Below are 22433 nucleotides of genomic sequence, written 5' to 3'. Positions count from 1 at the left end.
GGAAGTAACACATATTTCAAGTGATGCAGAGACATCGCTGGGCTGTTTTATTGTGCACAGGCTAGTAAAAATAAATGCCACAGTCACATAAAGCTCCTTAAGACGCAGCTAAAATACAATTTCCACCTTCTCAGAAGAATTTAAAGCATTCTAGCACAAACAATGAAGGCACACAACCTGAAAATCTTTTCTCTCCATAGATGCCAAAAGCCTACGTACATTAACATGTGTATTATGTATAGCATGTTCGGCTCTCTCCCTGAATTCAGGTTCTACATAGTTTCTTAGAGAAAGAACTGCTACTAAGTGCAGAGCCTTTAGGATGTGTGCTTATGAGATGTAAGGTGCAGGTTAGCATTTACGGGTTTGTAAACATTTCTAAAGCTGGTTTATGGGTTGTTTATTACAAGAAAAGATGTAACAACCATGAGGTTAGAGTACCCTCTTGAAAGAGGAGCTAAAGTTAGTTAAAAAAAAAAAAAAAAAGACTAGATGAAGATTAGTGAGCTCAGTGGACACGCTGGAAAGGACTGGATCCGTGTCTAGGCTGCCCTCATGGGCTTCATGTTCCCCAGAGGATTCAAGCGCATCCTAGGAAGTTGGGAAATCATGACAAGTGTGATCACATAAATTGGGACAGAGAGTGCTGGGAGGAAAAGTTTGTGGCAGTGAGAGAATCACAGGCCAGAAGTAAGGACAGCTGTGTTCTAGGGCCAGCTCTGCTCCAACCAGCTGTGCAACCGCGGGCAAGTCGTGTCACCGTTCCCGAGTTCAGTCTTTTCACCGATCAAATGAGAAAGACAGCTGGCCCCCAAGAGTTCTTACAACTCATTAATTTTAAGCTTCTGTGCACTTTCAGAAAAACTAAAAAAATTCCAGATCTCCCTAAATTGATCTCACCTGAACCTCCTAAGACCGGCAGCATATACATCCAGCAAACATTCTCTATTTGTCTATCATCCTCCTCCAAGCATCTCCGAGAATACTGCAAAACTGCCATGGATATTTTAGCTACCTTCTGAAACCTACAGCAACAGGCCATACCCTCCAGGTATACCCTTCATGATACTATTGAACAGAGGTGTTGAGTGCTTTGTCCAAGCTCAGAAGCTAGGACAGGATCAGAATTCCAGCCTCTTCATTCCTAGGGCTATGCTATACTTTCCACGAAGAAAGCAAGCTGGCTTTCTGGGAAGAATGCCAGAGGTTCCATTCTCCCAACTGAGAATTCGTTGGAATATTGGAATAACAACTTTGGAGACTGTGGTCTCTCCAATCCATTTCAGGACCTGTCTAGAAACACAAAAACCCAGAGAAAGAAGCAAGAGGGAATTATTCCGTTTTTTAACGAAAGAGAAAAAAATTAGGGGTGGGAATATGGGATTTCTTAAAAATTACATGATTGCTGGAAGTTAAATTGGTATTCCTTCATTGGTTTGTAAGTTCTGTTTCCAATCACAAAAACATACAGCTGAGGATGCCGAAATCACATTTCAATGAATTAGCATCTTGTCCCAAAGAATCTTTCCCACTCTGAACAAAACATAGAACCCAGAATGCAACCCTCTATGGTAGAAAGGAATCTCCCTCAGTGCACCAGAGAGCTTGTCATCATCTTCTAAACCACAATCTAATTTGACAGTCTTCAAGCCCAACAGCACAATCACGGAGAATGATAAGAAAGTTACTGCGTAACTTGGGATACACTGCCTCTTCTAGGAAACTGATTGAGAGCCTATCCTGCCAGATGGGAGAGATTCATCCTTTACCATCTTCTACCATCCACACATGCCTTATTAGGCTGAAGTCAGTGCACCTGGAAAATAATCCCATCATAGATTTAGAGACATATGTTCAAAAAGGAAGGTTCTGACTTCTTCCAAGAAAGGCCAACCAAAACAAGAAAACACATGTTGGACCAGCTCCAAGCCTTGAAGATAAAATGAAACCAACCTTATGGCAAAGCCCAGTGATCCATACTCAGAGTTGAGATTCTAAAGGAAAGAAACCAGAAATAGTCTTTTTTAAATCACTTTTTCCCCCTACCTGTCGATGATGACAGGGTCTGAAGGAGTCTCATTTCGGTTGCCACAACTTTTCTTTTCGCAACATCGACTGTAGATTGGGAAGGAGCCAAAAGAGTAAGAGAAATGCGTTAAAATCAAGAAAATACAATGAGCATACAGTGCAAGAACATTCACAAAAACGGGTACGTCCTAGGTAACTGCTTAACTATCAGCTGCTTGAGCATGAATGTATGGCCATGTTCAAAAGCAACACTAAACTTGAAACCCAGACTCTTCATTCATATTCTCCCTCTATGACTTATAAACTGGGTCATTCTCAGCAAATCACAACTTTTCTGAGAGCTATATTTATAATTTGAATGATGGACAATTGGATGTTAAGATCTAGAACGTCACCTCCAGCTCCGTGATGAATGATTTTATTATTGTATTTATTATCATATATTTTTAGATCTTTGTGTCTCAACAAATACTTGAAGGAAGAGGGGAAAGGAAAATGTATGAAAAAGACCCCAAGAAGCTGCCTGGATTACTATAAACCTTAGTTATATAACATCTTTCTTCAGAGAACTCAGTGTACTTTGTAACCATTTATTCATTCATTCATTTCCATTATTTTCTAAAGATGAAGAAAGACAGGAACTATGGTGTGTCTTGTCAAATAGGGGAAAAAAATGAGGCAGGGAGCTGTAAAATGATATCTCCAATCATTTTCAACAAGTCCAGAACAGAAATGGGACTCGGCATGTAAGCCCCATCCTGCAAACTCTGCGTCCCAAGACTTCCACTGGCAAAGTGCTGGGTTTCAGGTAGATACCCACGAAATGCTTACGGAATCATCTGAGAGGAAGAGAGAAAGAAGGGGCCCTAGAGCGAATACAACAGATGGGAAGGACTCCGTAGGACCTAAAGAGAACAAAACACTCCCCTCCAAAGGTACCTGTGTGAAAGACCTAAACAAATATGAAAAGGGCAAGGGAGGCTGGGTGGCTGGAAGCCACCAGGGATGGAAAATCACATCCCTGTGTTGCCTGTCTGCTGCTTGTCAGGACCACAGGCTTCTAAATACCTCTCGGCTCATCCAAGCCTGTGGTCCACCATCAATAGGAGCTGGTGAAGGATGTAGCCTTGACATGGCTTATAAGAAAAGTCTTATCATCCACACCAGTTGGAGAATATGTGTCATAAATGTTAGCAGTAACCAAATTTATGTAAGTGTTGCCCTTCCCGTGATAGTTTCTGTATAGTTTAAGATCGATGCAGCATAATAGAAGGACCGGTAAAGTGGGAATCGGGGCTCTGGCGTCTAACCCAACTTTGTCACTAACCAGTTGCATGGATTTAGTCAAATCTCTTTCGCCCCTCTGGGATTTGCCTTGCTTAGCTATAAAATTAAAGTGTTGGACTAGATTATCTCCAGAGTCTCTTTTAGGTTTGAGAAGGGCACAGAGTCTCTTTTAGGCTATGAGATTCCCTGAGCATCCTTTGATTCGAAAGTGGTGACAGATTAAGGAAAAGACGAAGTCACTGTGGCAGCAGGGGCCCAAAGGCCTAACACCATCCCAGTCTTAAATTTGCTTTCTGGTTCTGCGCAGTGCACTTGCCCTCTCTGATCCTCTACAGAATTACCAACAAACAGACAGATATTTTTAAAAACTTTTAAGTCCATCTCTCTCATGCAGGGATGTGTGGATTATTCGGTGAACAATTCTACCATTCTCAAAAAGTTAAAAATATTTGAGAGATGCTAAAAAAAACTTTCAGCCAATGGGCACAATGAGGTTGTAAGAAATTTAATCAAATTAGTAAGAAGTAAAAGAAAAATTGTCTCAAGTTTTTTAAATACCAGAGTTTGCCACTGGGACACGGAAATAATAGTTTGCCTTTGAAATTATATTAGATCTTAACTTTTAAAATTTCCATCCCAAGATTAACACCAATAAAAATTCTGACCGGCTGCTCTCCCAGAACCTTTGTCTCTCTTCCCAACTCCCTACCCCACCCATTGCTCCTGCCACCACCATCCCTGTCTCCCCCCTCTCCTGTTTCTATTGCTTAAGTCAGCAGAATAATACCTTTGCAACTCAGGCAAACCTTTTTTCTTAGCAAGACAATTTCAAAAAGCCCTATACGTGCTAGTTATCTGAAGACCTTCTAACTAGACTCGTCTTTGACATCACCAGCATGTCAACCTAACCCAAATCTGTGTGCGATTCTAAGTACAATTTAATTACAAGAGAACACTCTCAGGATATGCCAATCTGTTTAGCTTGAGAAGGAATGATTCTAAGGAGGCCGAGTAAGTTTGCAAAATTGCTCAGCTGAATTCAGCTGCTTTCCATGGGGACTTTCTCTGGAGGAAAAGAAAAACAGATAAAAATGTAAGCCTGGTGCCAGTGTAATACAATGTGGGGAATCAACTCAGGGAAGGAAATGATACTCCAAGAAAAATGCAGAGAAACTTTAGGACCCAATCTTCCATTTTCCAACAGTAACATATTTAAGTATAATCTCTAACTTTAACACCCAGAAAAGATGTAGCAGACACTTGGCTGTCGGACTATAATAGTGAAGGAATAAAAATTATAGGAGTGGACTGTATTCACCCCATCTGAGCCCTTCGTAAAATTTCTCTTGGTTAGCCAAAGCCAATTCTTTTTTTCTTTCTTTCTTTCTATTTTAAAAAGAAAAGGTCTCATCAAGATGTCCTAGTTATTCTTTATTTCATTTCTTAAATGACATTCCGTCCTCAAGCCAGCAATAGTAACATAAGCAAGGGGAAATGGAGAGTAGGAGACATTCATGAACCCACATTCCCCAAACAATCGCTCTGGGATCAGGATGTGGGGAGTTGACATGAAGAACCGGGTCCCTGAATTACTCAGATAATAAGCTCAAATCTCCCTTCCTTTGCTCTAGAGACAAAGCCTGAGTGACCAACTTCAGATTCATCTACTTTCATGAAAAGGCTTTTTAGGGTTATTTTCTAACAAGCCATTTTCGAAGTCTGAAAGTACTTTTAAAAACTGAACAAGACTAAAAAATAGGAAAAGATGGGAAACAAAGAGAAGAGGCAACTGAATTTGGCACTAGGTTAAGGTTGTGTCCCTAACTACCGCGGGGAGGCTCAGAAGTACTCTTTTTTTCCTAATGAATGAAAATGAAAGCTCTTCCTCTGCTCCTCGTTTGGCTTGGTTTGGCTTATTTTATTCTGGTCCTTATTTGGAGAACCTTTTACCTGAAATACTCTCAGTTTGCTTACAGGCCTCTTCCACCCTCCCTGCCTCCTTGTGGTGGTCTTTGGAGAGGGAAAGAGAAAAAAAGCAAACCAGTTGGGGATGGGGGGTGGGAAATATGAGAAATTTTCTCCCAGTCCTGAATCTTACCTGCATTTTTCAGAAGGGGATCAAGATGGGGGATATGCAAAGGAAAAAAGCCCCAGCCCTGGACACAGGGTGTCCAGTCAGCCAAACTCCTGCTCGAGACCAGCCAGTGTGCCCTTTCCCCTCCAAAATCGTTTTTAAAATTCAACCCTCAACTTTCAAAAATCTGTCTCTAATTTCAAACTCAAATAAGCGCACAGCATGGTGGCTTTTGTTTTGTTTTCTTCTCCCCAACTCCTCCCTGCGATTGCATAACAAAAGTGTCTAAATTCACACCATCTGGCCGATAAAGACACTGGCCTCACTGCCCGGCTGGCCCATCTGATTAGGGCCCCGTCTAGCCTGCGCCTTGTGGCGAAAAGTCACAGCTGTGGGGTTTGCTCACGCTCAATACAACTCTGTTATTAGCCAGCTGTAGGCCTTGAGACGACTTCTGTTCAAATTATAATATCTTTTAACCCTCTGAGCATTGAGGGCACAGGGGTGGCTGCCAGCGACATAACAACTAGACTTCTCCTTGCTAATAATTGGCAAAATGAACTAAAGCAGGGAAGAGGGGAGAGGAGACAATTGGGGAAGGGAGAGAAAAGTTACACCTAAAAGAGATTTATTTTGTTGCCGCCTAAAAGCTAAACACCAGTTTATGAGCTTTTTTTTTTTTTTTTTTTTTTACTAAAGATTACAGAACACAAAACCATTCAAGAAAATTCCCAGGTACGCCCAAGAACACCATGCAAATGAAAGTAAGTGTGTGCGGTACCCACTGAGAAGCAGGGCATCTGATTCATCCCTTAATCACTGACTGTGATAACTGACTCTTAAAATGTGAGAGAAGGAAATTTTTTCCCTGAAAAAAGTCAACCAGCTCTGACTGACAGATTGAATGGGAACTTCCCTTTTAGATGCATCCAATATTTGCCATCACCCCAGCTCATCCCCCAAAACACACACACACACACACACACACACACACACACACACACACACACACACACTACAGACACAGTACCCATCCCACGGATCATTTATTTACCCACAGTTAATATTTGTTTTAAATTCTAGTTTGGGAAGGAAATAGCAGAGCGTCTTCCCAGGTCTCAAATGCAGAAAAGTTACAGTACATTAAATTTTTATATTGTGTTACTAATGCAGACTAAACTAGAGGCTTTAAAAATTGATGCTGCTACTTAAACAGCATAAAATGAGGTGGATTTGATTGGGCTTAAAAAATAAAAATGTCAGCCTTAACTACAGCTGGATAGGGCATGCAAGTATTATTTAAAGTGATAGGTATAATTCGTCAGACAATGGGCCAGATTTAGGTTTTGTTTTCTTTCCTTTTAAGAAGATAATCTCTCCAAACAAAGACATTTAAAAGTAGAAAGAAGAATTTAAAAAAAACAAAACACCTGCCTTTCACTTAGCCAACCAAATAAAAGTGTTCTGACTATTTAATCTAGGTACTACATGCAAGTTCATCTTGGAATTGTATTTTCTTTCTGAATGTACCTATCAAGGGGCCCCGGGATAACGGAGTAGCTGTCTGCTTACCCCACTGTCCCACACCTCACCCAGCTACTCAGGAGAGGAAGCCTTGAGTCCCCTCAGCTGAGGCCACTGGCAGAGTTGAACTTTGCAGTTGGCAAAGTTTGGTTTTCTAATACTTGGTCAAAACCAAAACAAACATGTCTGATTGTTATGGTTTCTTCCTGACTCCGTGGGGAGGGAGACGGGGCTGCCGGGAGCTGCCCATAAAACAGTCCAAACTAAATCAGACTGCCTGCAATTACCCAAAGTCTGGAGCTGGAAGACATTCACTGAAGCAACAGTGGAGTAAGGAAGAATTGAGGCTTTCTCTCCAATCAGAGATTTTGGAGGAAGAAAAATGTGCATGGAATAGCATTTAAATTTTTATAATAAAATAACCACCTCTTCCCAGAGTTTCCTTTCTATAGCTTTTCTCCTTTGCTGTGGGATTCCCCCATAACCAGCACATATTAGACACTCAATAAACATTTATTGAAAGAATGAATAAATGTAGGGGTTAATTTTTTTTTTTTTTTAATTTTCTTCTGGTCCAGCAGAAGAAAGGACTCGAAATGGATTGCTCTCAGAAAAGAAGATGGGAAAAGGTGTAGGAATTCGACTTAGACTGCACCTTTCACAACTTGGCCCTCAGAATCCAGCTGTTGCTCTAGACCTCGTACCTCCCCGGTTGGGGTCCTCTCCCCCACTTCCTCCCATCCACAGGTGGTGAACCCGACTGGTCTTCCTAGCCGGTAGTTCCTCCTGACCTAAGAAACTCCCGTGGCTCGGGAAATCTAGGAAAAGCAACTTCCCTGGAGGAAGAAAACGCTTCTGCATCACAGACAGGTGCCTCAGCTGGGGGGCAAGGGGTAGCGCCCCCAAAGCGGGCCGTTCCATCCCCTGCGGTGGTCACCCACCCAGACTGCCAGCCGTTCCAGGACCTTGACTCGGTAACTCCACAAGTGGCCCCTCCTGGGCATCTACCCCTAGCGGGTCGGACCGGCGGGCCTTGGACCGCGATCGACTCAGGGAAAGCCCGGGATCCCAAACTTGACCCGCGGCTGCCCAGCCCCTCCCCGCGCTGCCGCCGACCGCTGGACAGCGGACCTTCCACGGAGCACAGGAAACTCCTGAGACGCCTGGGGGTGGAATCCTGAGGGGACCTGGGTTTCCTTTTCGACTCCCAACCGATTTGCTCTTAGAATCTGTCTTTTAAGCAGGCAAGCCCGGGCGAGGCCGCCCTCCCCGCGCGCCAGCGCTCGCGAAGGTCAGTGCCCGAGACGCACGCGAGCCAGCGCGCCGGGCGCCCCTCACCTGCCCCGCGCCCCGGCAAAGCCTGCAGGAAAACACGGCTCTTACCTGCACATCACTTCGTGTGTCAGGAGAACTCGGCACATTTCCGGATTCTTATTTTGTCCCTCGTAAGCTATGGGCTGCGAAGGAGGCGGGGGCAGGGTGGGGAGATACGAGGGAGTGGAGGGACAAAGAAAAGGGGACTTAGGAGCGAGCACAAAATCGGGTTTCCTCTCTCTGCCCGCTACTTCCTCGGGAGCGCCCGCTGGCAGCACAGAACCTGAGCTGTGGCCTGGTTAACTCGAGCGAAATAGTAAGAGAAAAGTTTGCCCTGGTGAGGACATATTTCTTGCAAAAGGGAATGCTTGGGGGGGACTGAATCTCCCAATAATTGTTTCCTCTCTTCATCCCTTTGCTCACCTACTCCCATCTCCAGCGTCTCCCCAGCCAGAAAGACAGGACAATTGGGGAGTGAGAGGGAACATTTATTTTTCCAGAGCAGACAAAGTGGGGGTTTCTGCGGAGGGGCTGTGAAGACTGACCCAGGAAATCGCGGAGGGTCGGGGGAGGTCAGGGACAGGCCAGAGGGGGGAGGGGGCAGGACGGAGGGCCCACCCCCCACCCCCGCGAGAGGAGGAACCGAGTGGACAGCCGGGCTCACCTGCTTGGTGACCGAGTCGATGAGCCTTACGTACAGGTCCTGCTCCGTGCGGACACCTGCCGGGGAGGCAGGAGGGCGCGAGGTGAGGGCCGTGGAACCCCGCCCGGGCATCCCAAACCTGTCCCGCCGTGGGGCCCGGGCCCGAGCGCAGGCGGAGCCGTCCTGGGGGCAGACACCACCCGCCCGCCCCCCCTCCCCGGCCCTGAGCGAGCCTCCCGCAGCCCTGCTCTCCCCAGGCCTGGAGCCCGCCTGCCAGTGACCGCGACAAGGTCAACAGCCTTCCTTGAAAAGAGGAACAAGCGGGCGCCGCGGGCACGCAGGGCGCTCACCGTTGCTGTAGAGGAGCTGTAACTTGTAGTGGGTGCCATTGTTGGTCTTCTCGTTGCCTTGTTCCTGAAAAGACAGAGTCCCTTTCTTTCCAGCCCCCGAAAATGAGAGAAAGGAGAGAGGGCGGGCTTCCCTAACCCACTTCCCACTGCCTTTCTCCCTGTCACCGGGCAGCTTTGAACAGCCCCCTGCCCAGGTCCGGGTCAAAGGGCAGGAGCATCTGCCGCTGGCCAAGCTCCAAAACTTTCCAAGGCTCGCGGTCACTTGACCCTCTCCAACCGTCTGTCCCTCCCCCTTAAAAATGTCCTCAGAAGCGCGACCCCGGAGCTGGGGCCACTGGGCACTATGTCCAGGCTGCCTTTAAACAGGCCCCACGCAACCTATCGGGTTCTGCCTGTCCTGCAGAAAGGTGAAGGGACCTGTCACTTGGAAGAGCAGCATTTGGCCCTATCCCACCAGGACCGCAGCCTTGGAGCCACTAGCTCAGGGACTCAGGTCCGGGTTCAAGAAGAACCTTGGGAAGAGCCGGCTCCAGAGCTTGAATGGTACAGCTGAAGAGACGGAGGCCCAGAGAGAGCAGGAGACTTTCCTTTCCTCCCACATCAGCTTCATTTGAGATCAAATCCAGCGCCCGTACCGGGGCCTGGGCCGGGGCAGGCACTGCCTTGGGAACCAGAGTGGAAGGGAAGGCTGGGGGCGGAGGGGCAAAGCTGGGCTGTGGGTTTCCACCTTGTACCTATCTAACCCACCCTGCCGCGCTGGCAGGTGCAAAATAATAATAATAATAATAAAAATAACCCGGAGTAGGGCAGTGGCGGCTTTGAGTATACGTTTACACTATGCTCTAGTTGGGAGGACTTTGCTCCGCGGTCAGTCCGTGCCCAGGCTCTGCTAATGATCCAGAAGCCGGGTGCGCAGAGCCACAGGCGCCGCTGCAGCGGGAGGTGCGGGCGGAGAGTGCCGGCGGGAGAAGCTGCGGGGAAATCGACTGATTTAAGGGCTAGGGGTGAGAAGTCTCGATTTATCATCCCTGCTGATGTGAGCGGAAAAGTGTCGGGAGTGACAGATGGGATCTTTAGTGCTTTGCAAGGAGGTAGTTATTAGGCCGCGAGGGGAAGAGGGGGACCTCCGCTTACTTTGTCGTTCTCCACAAAGTCTACGAAAGCGGTGCGCTCTATCTCCACCGGCTGCCCCTGCCTGTCGTAGAGCGCCAGGACGAAGTGAAAGAAGTTGGATTTCCTCAAGTTGGAAGGAGGCTGCTTCTCAAAGTGGGCCCGGGACAGGGCTACTCCGCTGTGCACGAAGAGACACGGGGGAGACCAGACACGGGGAAGGAGAGAAAGACACGAAGTTACCAACGCGCCCACGCAACATCGCAGAGGGTCAAGGGTCCATGTCCCGGTCCAGGCTTCTGGCCCCCTTGGGCGCTTTTTTCTATTAGGATTAAGAAGCGAGGACTCTTTGGAGGAGTCACAGTGGCCACGGGGGTCGGGTAGCAGGGCCCACGACTCTGGACTTTGCCACCGCCAGCCGTTCCAGCCTCCGGGCATCTCACGCCCAGTAGCTCAATGTCCGGCCTTTAGTGGAGACCAAGGAATCGCGACCGCAGACCGAAGCCCGGAGGGTCCCCCTGAGATGGCGGCCCAAGTCTTGTCGTTGTGCCGCCCCAATCTTCTTCCTCTTCCCGCCGCCGACCGGGTCAGGATTCGGAGCTGGGCCCGAGGGGTAGGGGACTAAGCGCCTCGTTATTTTTGAACAAGTGACCCTTTTCCTTCATCTTCATTGGAGTGACCCGTCCTGGCACTATTGCCCACAACGCACCATCCCCCAAGCTATCTCGGAGAGGCGGTGGAAGAGAACCCCCTGGGGGCGGATGGGAAGCCCAGAGGCCAAGTCTCGGTCCTACAGGGAGAGGCCTCACCTCCTGCTTCCCTCGCTCTTCCGAAAAGTTGCGCCTGGGACAGTGGCAGGGCAGAATCCCCTTCGACCAGTACTAGGGATCGAGGACCACCGCGGACGACATAATACTGAGGACCTCGCCCCTAGAACTGCTGAGCTTGGAGAAGCCGAAAAGTAGAGGCAGAGCGCGTCCTCGCCTGGGGCCGAGATTCTCCCCGCTCTAGCCACATCTCTGGGCGGCGCCGGCCAAACCCGCTGACCGCGAAAGCCGTGTTGGAGGACCCGGCAGGCGCCCTGAAGCGTGTTGAGTATGTGCACACACCTCCCTGCCGACCTGTCGGGGCCGGGAACAAACTGGCCGCCAGATCACATTTAACGGGAGACTCGGGGTCCAGGCGAGCAAGCAGATGGACGGAGCTGCCCCGGGGCGCTGGGGTCGCGGGGCGTCTTGCCCCAGGGCGCGAGCACTTTCCCTCTTTTGAAGGGTGTAAAATTTTGACTAGACTCCCCCAGCGGACAGCCTGTTCCAACTTTAACAATTGCTTGATCTGGGAAAGGAGGAAAGTAGGGGAGGTGTCTTGCAGGAGCTCGGCTAGGGAACCGCGCCGTGGAGACCGGTCTGCGGCGCTGCCTGGTCTCCCTCAGCCTGCAGCCCAACAAGTCCCCAGACGGCCGCGGAAAGCCGCCGCCACGGCGTGCCGTCTGCTGAAGGACACTGGCGCCCCCCTGGGCTCGGGCAGGAGGGAGGGAGCCGCCGCCTGCCCCAGCCTCCTGAGCGATGCGACTTTTGCTTCCTCTCCTCCAAGGGTGGCGGCCCGGTTCGCTCTACCCGGGACACCTAGAGTCCTGGCCTGGAAAGGAGTAATTTCTCCGCGTGATGTCGGGACTGCGAGGGGGTGGCCAGGAGAGTGCACAGAGAGGCGTCAGTGGTGGGTAGAAGTCTTGGGGGTGAGGGGGCTGTCTCTCGCAGACAAGGTCGTGGAGATCACAAACCTCAGCTCAATCGTGGCGGTGAGGGAGGGGAAGCAGAACGTCTTCATGGGGTGGCAGCCTAGACGAGGCGTTTACTACGTCAGCAGGAGAATGCTCATAAACAAAGTCAACTTCAGGGACCAGCAAAACTAGAGGCTTGTGATCCCTGCGTTTGCGGTGCGTCTCCTCTCTTCCGTGACTCTTTCTCCTGTTACTCCTTCGTCTTTTCTCTTTAGTCTCTTCTCTCCTCTCACGCCCGCCTCTGTGCATCTAGCCCACTGTTTTCTCCCTGCGCCCGTACCCTCCAGCCTGCCCCCCTCCCAGGGCACCCGGCCGCTCTGCCTTCCCAGGCAGGCGCTCCGGCCTCTCCTGCTCCTCTAGCCGCCATCTGGCCTTGGGCTCTCGGCCTCCAAGAATCGGCCGGCAAGATGCGGGAGGAGAGGCTCTCGTAAGCAGCGGGGCGAACCCCGGGAGTCGCCGGGAAGCCGGCTCCCCTCCAGCGGCCGCCGCTGCCGGCTCCGGTCCTCACGCTCTGCTCCTGGCTGGGCCCGCCTCGCAGAACTAGGGGCTGAGCTGAGAGGCATCAGATACTACTTTGTTATTTTTTCCACCCAAAGAGTAGTCTGTGGGGAAGGAGTGGGGGATCCAGGCAGTTCAGAAACTCGAGTGTTGGCTGCGGGGTAAGTGGTCCCCTAACTGCAGCGACCTGCCTGCCGGAGGGCGAGCCCTAGCGCGCGGGGCCAGGGCGACAGATGCGGGGGAGAGAGAGCGAGCGCGAACAAGAGCAGCGAGGGGGGTGACACACACACAGAGAGAAAGACAGTGAGAGCGAGGGAGCGAACGAGCGAGAGATTGCGAGCATAATAATTGTGCGGCCGTCTCGTTACCTCTGCGCAGCGACGTTGGCGTCCACCACGCCGACATTCCGGACCCAGGACCTGACCGAATCCATCTCGGCGCCCAGCGATTTCTCTTTCAGAGCTGGTCCTCTTCCTAAAGTATCTTGGATCCCAAACATTTAAAAAGTCTGATCTACTGTCGCTTTAGAAATGAGTTACAACGCTGTCCTCACTGTTCCCAACGTTGTCACCAAACCGTCTCCTTCCAAAGCAATCCAGGAAAAGGGATCAAGTGCCGAAGTTTGAGTCTCTCTTGTGAAAAAAAAATTTAAAAAGATAACCCGTCCTTTGCTTCCACGCGTGAGGTGCGGACTGATGTAGTTAAAGTTTGGGTTATATCCTCCTCAAGTTCAGATCTGCCGCCTCAGGCCCTCCGCCCTAGGTCTCTCGCATCCTTCCAGCGGCAGCGCTGCCTCCAGAAAGTGATCACAATTTTGAAGCATCACCTGTTCTGGGAGAAACAGGAGGAGATTGATGGCTGCCTAATCTCTCCCCTTCCTCCTGGTCCCCCACCCCCCCCTCCCTGCTCCTCCCCACCGCTCCAATTTAGAAAAAAAGAAAAAAAATCCCCAACAGGATCAGTTGTGAAAGGAAGGGGAAGACCCGGAGCCGAGAGGAGGCGGTGGCTGCGAGCGCTGCGGAGCCGGGCTACAGCCGCTCGCCTGCCCCATGAATGGGTTACTACAGCCGGGGCCGCGGAAGGCGGAGCCGCGGCCCGATAAGGAGCCTCATTTGCATGGACGCTCGGGATTGGCCGGCGCTGGGCAGGCCCGGCCGACGTCCTCTGGCGGCGCGCGCCCCGCTCGGCGTTGCCTGGAGTCCGGGAGGTGAAAGGGGACAGAAAGCTGCGGGCCCCGGGTCCTAGCCCGAACCCTACGTGCGTGCGTGAGATGAGGGCCCGCAAATCCTGCACTGAAGCGGGGTAGCCCGGCCCTGCCGGCTGGTACGCGCCGGCTCAGTCTGGTTGCGGGAGCGGGAGGCTTCCATGGATCCCGCCTCTAAATGCAGATTTTTGTAGCCTGCGGGAGGCGTATTCATTCCCGGGGCTTGGGTTCTGTGTGCAGGTTTGTGAAGAAGCGGAGTGTGACCGCATGTACTTATGTTTGGTGCAAACGTTCCCGAGAGCAGCCCAGTTTCCCCGGACGGCTCTCCCAAGTCTCCTGGAGTTACTTGGTGACACTCAGATTTTGTGTGCGGTTTACAAGTTGAGAGACAAGGATATATGAATGAAGGCGGGGGTGGGGACGAACAAGGCTCAAGTGCTGTTCAAATAAACAGAGTGTCGGGGGAAACGGTCAAAGAGCTAAGGAAAATACCCCCGGGCGGACGCGAGCGGGAGTTGCACCCGTGCAGATGAGAGGTTGCTGACAGATCGTGGCAGGCTGAGTGCTAGAGCTGCCCTGCCTTGTCCCGGGAGCCTCCTCCTGTCCCCCGTTCCCCCGCCCAGTTCCCGGAGCCCGGGGGAGCCAGCAGAGGAGCTGCTGGGAGGCAGCGGGGGAGTCGCGGAAACTTTGCCCAAGGCGCGCGGTCGCCGCGGTGCTGGCCTGCGGGCTGATGGCCGGGAGACGGCTGCAGCTCCGCCAAACAGCTGAAACTCTAGGCGGCTTTTTAACTACGCCGGGCAGCTCGCAGTGCCTATTAAAACTCCTCCTGGCTGGGTGTTATTTTCTTGCTTCTCCTTTTGTATTCTGATCTGCGCATAGATCTGCTACTGAAATCTAGAACACCAGCGCGAAAACAGATTTGAAGACAATGAATGCAAATCTGTGCTCAAAGACCATCTGCCGTGGAGGAGACAAATCAGCTGTTCCGCAGTTCGAGCGACTGTGCCCGAGCCTCCCGGCCTCATTACCGAGAGGGCCTTGGCGAAAGCCTGGATTTCATTCAGGAGACTTTCCCCCCACACTTAGGACTCAAATTTGAGTGTGAATTGACTCCCGATCAGATCCCATAGGTGTGTAGGTGAGCGCTCACAAATGAACTGCGAGAGTTTGCCGCTAGAGGACACAGCGCCTTGCAACTCGTTTGCCTGGGCGGACAGGAAGCTCGCACTTTCAGAAATGCCGCTCTCCTGAGAAAGGGACGGATCCGCGCCTCCACTCTGCCCCTGGGGCAAACCACGACCTGACTGCGGGGACGGATAGCGCTCAGGAAGCGCAGGTCTTTACTGCGGAGATTCTCTTGAAAACCGATGGGGAGGAGGAGAGGGTGCCCTGACCCTCTTAACACAAACCCGGATCCTGGGATTGGGGAGGTTGATGGTGGGGGTAGAGGGCGTAGAGACCGTGAAGTCCCCGCCTCTGGGTTGTGTAGACTGTGGCACCCCGACTCCAGGGCTCTGGATTGGCCTCATTGGACAAGAGGGGCAGAGGGAGCCGTAAGGGCAACTGGGCATAAGAATATGGAACGGGACTGTTGGAAAAGCCAAGTAAGACAGGAGTTGTCCAAAGAAGGAAGAAGGAGGGTGGGAGAAAAATTGGTAGGACGAAACTTACTACCTTGTTTCAGCTAGGCAATTCTCTATTGTGTGCAGATTTTACGGGTAATTTCAGTCCCTAGAAAAACTAACCACCCGGAGTCTTCTACCCCGGCCCCACTCGCTTTGTAAGTCTCTCTGAACCTCAAGTAACCACCCACCCCCATCCTCATCCTCGGGCTGTGCCCAGCGGAGCCAATGGGCTCCTTGGCGGAGAGTGTTGAACAGCCCGTGAATCCCTCAAGACGTGTTGAGGAGCCCGGCGATTTTTTTTCAGGGGGCCTCTGACCTGCAGTATCTCGTACCAGGAGAGGTACGGAGCGCAGCCCCGAGGGGCCGCGAGGCAGCCATGGGCCCGGGCCTGGCCCGGACCGTCTTCCCCTCGGGCCCGTGTTGGCTGGGGTTAAAGGGCAGACCCGGGGTCGAGGACACTGGCTCTCCTCTCCCGCAACAGCTGCTACCCAAATTTATGCCCCTCAGGAAGCGAATGAATTGGTTCTTTCTCCCGGGTCCCTGCTGCCCGCCCCAGACCAGACCCACCGCACCCCACCTCCCAGAGACGAGTTCAGGGGCCGTGGTGCTCTGCCGGGTGGCAGTTTAAAGCACCGTGGCCCCGGAACTATGACCTGGGTGTAGCGGGGAGCCGCACCGCCCCTCGCGGGCTCGGCTACCGCACTGGGCGATCGGGGCGAACGGCCGCCAAGATGCCGCGGGCCCTGTGGGCTTCGAGCCGCGGACGCCGAAGTTCCCTCCAGGCTGGGACGGAGTTGCTGGCTAGCGCCGGGAGGGGGGTGGAGGGGGCCAGGAATGAGGGAGCAGCCTTGGGCCCGGCAAGGCGGCGCTTCGGCCTTCGCGGAGCAGGGAGCGTCTCTGCCCCCCGAGTTGGGCTTAATTAGCTTCGTGTGGGTATTCGGGAGGGGTGGGCGCAGAGTCGGCCACCCGCGCCGAGGAGGAACGCGGGTTAGTGATGGGGTGAGCGGCGGTGGCCGCGCCTGGAGGGGCTCTCGCCTCTCTCTCGCCTCCGGCGACCCCCGAACAAACCTTTTCGAACACGCCACACAAAACCCGCCCTGAGCCGCACGGGGGCCCGACAGGCGCAGCTGCGGCCCGGGGAAAAGCCCGGCCCGGCGGGGGAGAGGCGCCCGCGCGCGCCTCCCGGGCTCCGGCCCGCCAGCTTCGTTCCGCCCCTGGCCGGGGTCGAGAAAATCCGAGATGAACATTATTAAAATGCTTCCCGACCATCTAGTTACATAAAACCGAGGCGGGGGTGGTGGTATTCCGTCTTTTACCCTGTCCCCTCCTTTGTTCGCTCTTCCCAATGAACCCCCGGGTATTTCCCCCCGTTCATGTTTCACATCTGCATCTCGGTGCGCTATGTTCAATTTCCTCCCGATTGGCTGTAAGGCCCATTTCCCCAGTCTCTCGGTCCAGTCTCCTGGGCGCCGCGTCTCTCCTCCGGGTCAGAGGTTCGAGCTTTTTCTTAGAAAATTGCTCTCTGGGCCTAGTTCTCGTCCAGCATGGCCCTGAGGTGAAATCGGAGGTGTGAGAACGCTTCCCTCCCACAGCCCGACCTCCACCCCCAGCCCCAGACACACACGCGGCGCCTGGGTCTAAGCAACCCGACGGACAGAGCCTGAGTAGTACCCAGGGAATGAGATCCACAGGGACAGTCAGTCTGGGTTTGATAAATGAAATAAGTAGCAGTCTCTTAGGACGTGAATTTTCAAATTTGTTTGCTTTAGTTGGCACCTTTGATTTTTATTTGTCCGGGTAGAAATAGTTTTGTCACCATCTCAGAACCCTGACGAATATTTAGCTCACAATGCTTCGTGAAATAATTTTTTTAAATATCCAACTCTCCTCCCTCCCACTTCAAATTTCAACTTTGCATCAGTTAAATATCCAAATCCACTAACTCCATTCCAAATGTCTTACTGAAATTGGACTTGAATGCTCCATAAATGAGAATTCCCGGGGAGGGGGGTGGGGCGGAGAAACTACGGTATTCACAAATGTACTACAAATATTTCACGAGGACTCCACCATCCATACCGAACAGAGCCCTTTTAGGACAATTTGGTAAGAATTTAGATTCTCTTCCTGATTTGCTTTTACATACTGAAGGGGATTTTACATACTGAAGAGCTGCAGAAATCCTGAGGCGTCGAAAAACACTTTCTAGACACACGATGTGCCACCCAGGCCATTCAAAATGGACGGAGGGAGCCAGAGTTGGTTCTATCCTAACAACTGACAGCTCCAGAAAATCCCTTCCTCCTCTCTCTCCTCTTTTTCTTCCTCTTCTTTTCTCTCCCGCTCCCTCTCCCCCCTCAGAAATACCCTTCCCTCCCATTTCCTTGTTCCGGGAGCGCAGAGCGAACGAGGGAGCCGAGGCAGAGATGCGGAAAGGTCAAGAGAACAAATGTTAGGAGCAGCAGCCGCGTTTGGGCGTTCGGAGCGCGGACATCGGAGCAGAGCCCGCGGTGTGTGTGTGTGTGTGTGTTGGGGGACAGGTGATCCGTGGAGAGAGCAGTGCCTGGGGCGGCCTCCACGCGCACCTGGGGGCCTGATTTCCTGGGTGCGCTGGGTGGCGAGCTCGTCAAGCCCCGAGTTTGGGCTGTGCTGGGGTAAACCGGCCGGTTGCAATCCCTTCCAGGAACCTGCGCACCAAGGCGGTGGCATCTCCGTCACCGCGGTATGAAGGCGCAGCGAGCTAGGGGCGAATTGACCCTCACTAAGAGGCCCAATCGAGCAAGTCTCCGCGCAGAATAGGGCTGAGAGGAAGGCACAAACGAACGGAGGCGGGACGTTTACCCAGCACTGCCTGGGCGCCAGGCGGTGCACGCACTTTCTCACCCTTAAACTTGACAGCCACACTTGAAGCGGGACCTATTTGCCCCCATTTTACAGTTGAATGAAATGAGGATGGGAGATGACAAGTAGCATCTCAGCTGATAAGTAGGGAACAAAGACCCCTGCCCGTGTCCCACTTCCAAGGCAACACAATGGCGAGCAATTTAAGGCCTTTAAACAGAAAAAGTTGTGTGACTCCTCCCCGCCGTGTTTCGGTTTCTCGGCTCAGTTGAGGGGAAGATAACCGAGGAGCTCCTCCGAAGGGCCCCCCTCTTTTCCTAGTGGTCCCCGCCCCCCAGCCAGCCGGCAAGGGAAAGCCCTCGAGACCCGCCAGCTCCCTCCCCGCTCGCTGCGGAGGTGTGAACGATGTGTTGATTATTCATACCTTTGCCGAGCGTACACTCCGCCGCGGCCGGCGGCGCCACATTTCGCACGTACACGCACGTACGCACTTGTACACGCGCGCTCCGCGGCCCCGCGCTCTGTGCGCAGGGGCATTGCGCCCCCCACCCCAAGGACCCCCTCCTTGGCTAGGGGAGGGGTGACAAAAGGGTCCCACCCTCCCTTGCACAGGTGGCCTCTTCCTCCAAGCCCCAGAAACACAGTCTTGGCTTCCAGATCCAACTTTCTTCTCCAGAACACACTTGTCTTCCCAACTCCCCCTCCTGGATTATGTGGGGGGAGGCGGGAGTGGGTACAGCTACAGATATGGCACCAGCTAGAATATCATCCCACTGGGCACCAGGCTACCTCCTCCTCCAGCACACAGACTCCACCGTCACCTCCACGAACACCACACACCTTGGCGACAAGGGAGAAAATCGGGAAAAGGCACTTGAGTAAAAGGCATGCTTTCACGTTGTCTTTAACGGTGTAAACTGGACTTCTAGCTCTGGGATCTCCTCAAACACGGCCCAAGGCCTAGAAATTCCATTTCTGGCTGATGGGAACCCACCTTCGCACCTCCAGGGAGCCGGACAAGCTTTTCAGGGTGGGAGGGTCCAGGGTCAGGAAACCTCAGAACCGGCTGGGAAAACAGCTAGCTCGCCGGGCTGGGTAGCTCCGTCCCACCCTCGAAGGGGCGACAGAATTTCCACTTACTCTGGCTTCTCGGAGGAGACCAGGCAGGGGTCGCGGTGCTTGAGGTGTCCCCCGCGGGAACAGTCTCGAGGGCCCGGAAGCGCTTGGAACAGTATTTTGGGCAATGCCGGACGCGCCCTATAGGGGGCGCTGGACTAAAGGCCGTAAAACACTCACAACTGCCGCACTTTCTGCAGCTCTGACCCGGGGCAAGTTGAAGCGCACCAGTGGTTCCTACAGGGCGAGGCAGCGTGAAGGAGAAACTCTTCCGGCTTTGGTGTCCTCAGACCCAGGTTAGAGCCACGCATTTACTGAGAGGTCTTGGGCATTTGATCTGACTTGTCGGAGCCTCAGTTTCCTAATGGGTAAAATGGGGGTGTTATTCCTTTAAGCCTCAGTTTCCTGATTGGTAAAATGGGGATATTTATTCCCCCAGACCTTCACTTGCCTTATGGACAAGAAGACAGCTTCGGTGAAAATATCCGGCACGTAGTAGGTGTTCGGTAAACACCGGTTTCCCTTGGCCATCTGCATCTGTAAAATGAGCAGGATGATGTTGGCTTACTCTACGTCACTAGGTCCTGTGAGTCCCCTGTGGGGATGGTTTCCTCCCACCACCCCACCCCACGCCACCCCGCCACCCCGCCTGTGAGCTCCTTGAGCAGGAATTCTGACTTGCTTGTCTTAGCTCCTTGGCCTGCAAGGGCTGGTTCCCGCAGTGCGCGCTCAGTATTTTTTTTTTTAACATGGAATTTCTCCAGGCAAGTGCTTTGGAACCTATTTGGTGCCCACAGAGGTCATGGAAGGCACCCGATGGAGGTGCTTTCCCGGGGAGGGGCTGGGACTTCCTAGGAGTCTGCGATGGGGGCCCAGCGCTGCGTTTTCCCGCCGCACTGGACTGATCGCGCCCAGAACGCGAGCGCGGTTGGCTCTGGGGCCGCTGCAGGTGTGCAGGCGTGCTGGGATCGCGGAAACCCCCAGAGAATTGAAGAAAAATCGCGAGGCGTTCTGGAAAGGTCCTTCCGTTGGTGCGGCAAACACCAGTTGATTGGTGGGTCACAGGGGAACCGGGAGCCCCTCCCCGCGCTGCGCCCTCCGCGGGGGACGCGGCCCTCCAGGCGCTACGTGCGGTCTCCGTGTCCGCGGAGCTAAACTCCCGCAGCAGCGCTTTCCGGAATCGGCGTTCAGCGAAGCTGGGCAGGGAAACCAAGGGGCGAAAGAAACCAGACTCAGTGAGCCTGGAGGTGGCAGAAAAGGAGGCTGGGGGCCCAGGGGAAGAGAGAGGTTCCAAAATTTTATATTCCATAGGACTAAAGTCTCCTAGAAGCTCCTTTTGAATTGCAACTTTTAGGCAAAAGCAATGCATGTTTAATGCAGAAAAATATGTATGGAAACAAACAAAACAACAACAAAAGAAATAACCACCTCTAATGACACTAACAAAAAACGGTTGTTAATATTTGGGTGGGTTTTCTCTCAACCTTTCTTGCTTATTTCTATATGCTGATTTGTAACTTTTCTGCTCACATAACATAGCATATTTTTTCCATACCACTGAATAGTTTCCTACAGTAACATTTAATATTGGCATTCTATTTCATTATCCAGAAAAGATACACTATAAATTGTTTAACTAATTGCTATTGTTTAAGTTATTTCTAATTTTTCACCATTATAAATAACACTGTAATGAACATCTTTGTAGCTGTTGCTTTTCACAGACTATAATTCCTTCCTTGAGATAAAAGTCTTAGAAGTAAAATTGCAAAATCAAGGGCTATGCAGTTTTCTTAAGCCTTGTTACAGATTGATAAATTGTCCGCTAGAAAGACAATATTTACTCTCTCCCTGCCCCCACCCTCAATTTTCCTCAGTCTTGGAAGTTATTTTCTTGTTTTAAAATTTTGTCAATTTGTTGGATTGGAAATGTCTTTTGATATTTAAAAAAAATTTTTTTTATTTATTTATTTTTGGCTGTGTTGGGTCTTCATTGCTGCACGCGGGCTTTCTCTAGTTGCAGCGAGCGGGGCCTACTCTTCACTGGGGTGTGCAGGATTCTCATTGCGGTGACTTCTCTTGTTGCGGAACACAGGCTTCAGTAGTTGTGGCGTGTGAGCTCAGTAGTTTTGGCTTGCAGGCTCTAGACCGCAGCCTCAATAGTTGTGGTGCATGGGCTTAGTTGCTCCGCAGCATGTGGGATCTTCCCAGACCAACGCTCGAACCAGTGTCCACTGCATTGGCAGGCTGATTCTTAACCACTGCACCACCAGGGAAGCCCTGATATTTTTATTTGAAATTTATTTGTATTTTATGAATTTCCAGTAAGGAGAAATTGTTTTTCATTCTTTTTTTTTTTTGGCCATTGTACATTTCGGGGGAGTTGCAAGTTCTCATTTTATTAGGATATTACATTTTAATTTATCATATATGTTGCAAATATTTTCCCCAATCTTTGTTTACCCTTCATTTTATTTATGGTAATTTTTTGGTGGCAGATATAGATGTATTTAAAAATTTTAAATCTCTAAGTAACAAAATAACAGTGGCTTAAATGATAAAGACACAATTATCTGACATATCAAGAAGTCTGGGGGTAGATGGCCCCAAGTTAGGGGTACCACTCACTAATGCCATTAACTACCTGGTTCTTTTGCTCTTCATCCCTTTGTCCTTTGCATGTTGAGTTTGTTTTGTTTTGTTTTTTACATCTTGATTGGATTATAATTGCTTTACGATGTTGTGTTAGTTTCTGCTGTACAACAAAGTGAATCCGCTATACGTATACCTATATCCCCTCCCTCTTGAGCCTCCCTCTCACCCTCCGCATCCCACCCCTCTAGGTGGTCACAAAGCACCGAGCTGATCTCCCTGTGTTATACAGCAGCTTCCCACTAGCTATCTATTTTACACATGGTAGTGTATATATGTCAACGCTACTCTCTCAATTCGTCCCACCCTCCCCATCCACCCCTGTGTCCACAAGGCCATTCTCTACGTCTGCGTCTCTATCCCTGCCCTGCCTCTAGGTTCATCAGT

The 22433-nt window shown here is 51.5% G+C and overlaps 1 protein-coding gene across 2 annotated transcripts in view; it reads right to left on the bottom strand.

Moving 5' to 3' along the window:
* The window catches only part of EBF2 (EBF transcription factor 2), a 190359-nt gene extending 176838 nt beyond the window's left edge, over nucleotides 1-13521 (bottom strand). The window contains exons 1-6 of one of the 2 annotated variants that reach the window (XM_082402795.1): nucleotides 12977-13521; nucleotides 10355-10511; nucleotides 9221-9284; nucleotides 8892-8947; nucleotides 8297-8370; nucleotides 2047-2115 (exon numbers count right to left, since the gene is read on the bottom strand). In XM_082402795.1, coding sequence (XP_082258921.1) covers nucleotides 2047-2115; nucleotides 8297-8370; nucleotides 8892-8947; nucleotides 9221-9284; nucleotides 10355-10511; nucleotides 12977-13107 — 551 coding nt within the window. In that variant the 5' untranslated portion in view covers nucleotides 13108-13521. The remainder of the gene's footprint in view (nucleotides 1-2046; nucleotides 2116-8296; nucleotides 8371-8891; nucleotides 8948-9220; nucleotides 9285-10354; nucleotides 10512-12976) is intronic. The other variant, XM_082402794.1, reaches the window with a different exon arrangement.
* Between the last annotated feature and the right edge of the window lie 8912 nt (nucleotides 13522-22433).

This window comes from Balaenoptera borealis (assembly GCF_965194805.1).
Source record: "Balaenoptera borealis genome assembly, chromosome: 8".
In the NCBI taxonomy this organism is placed as follows: Eukaryota; Metazoa; Chordata; class Mammalia; order Artiodactyla; family Balaenopteridae; genus Balaenoptera; species Balaenoptera borealis.
Note: the sequence above shows the minus strand (reverse complement) of the source record. Positions and strands in the feature narration are given on the sequence as shown.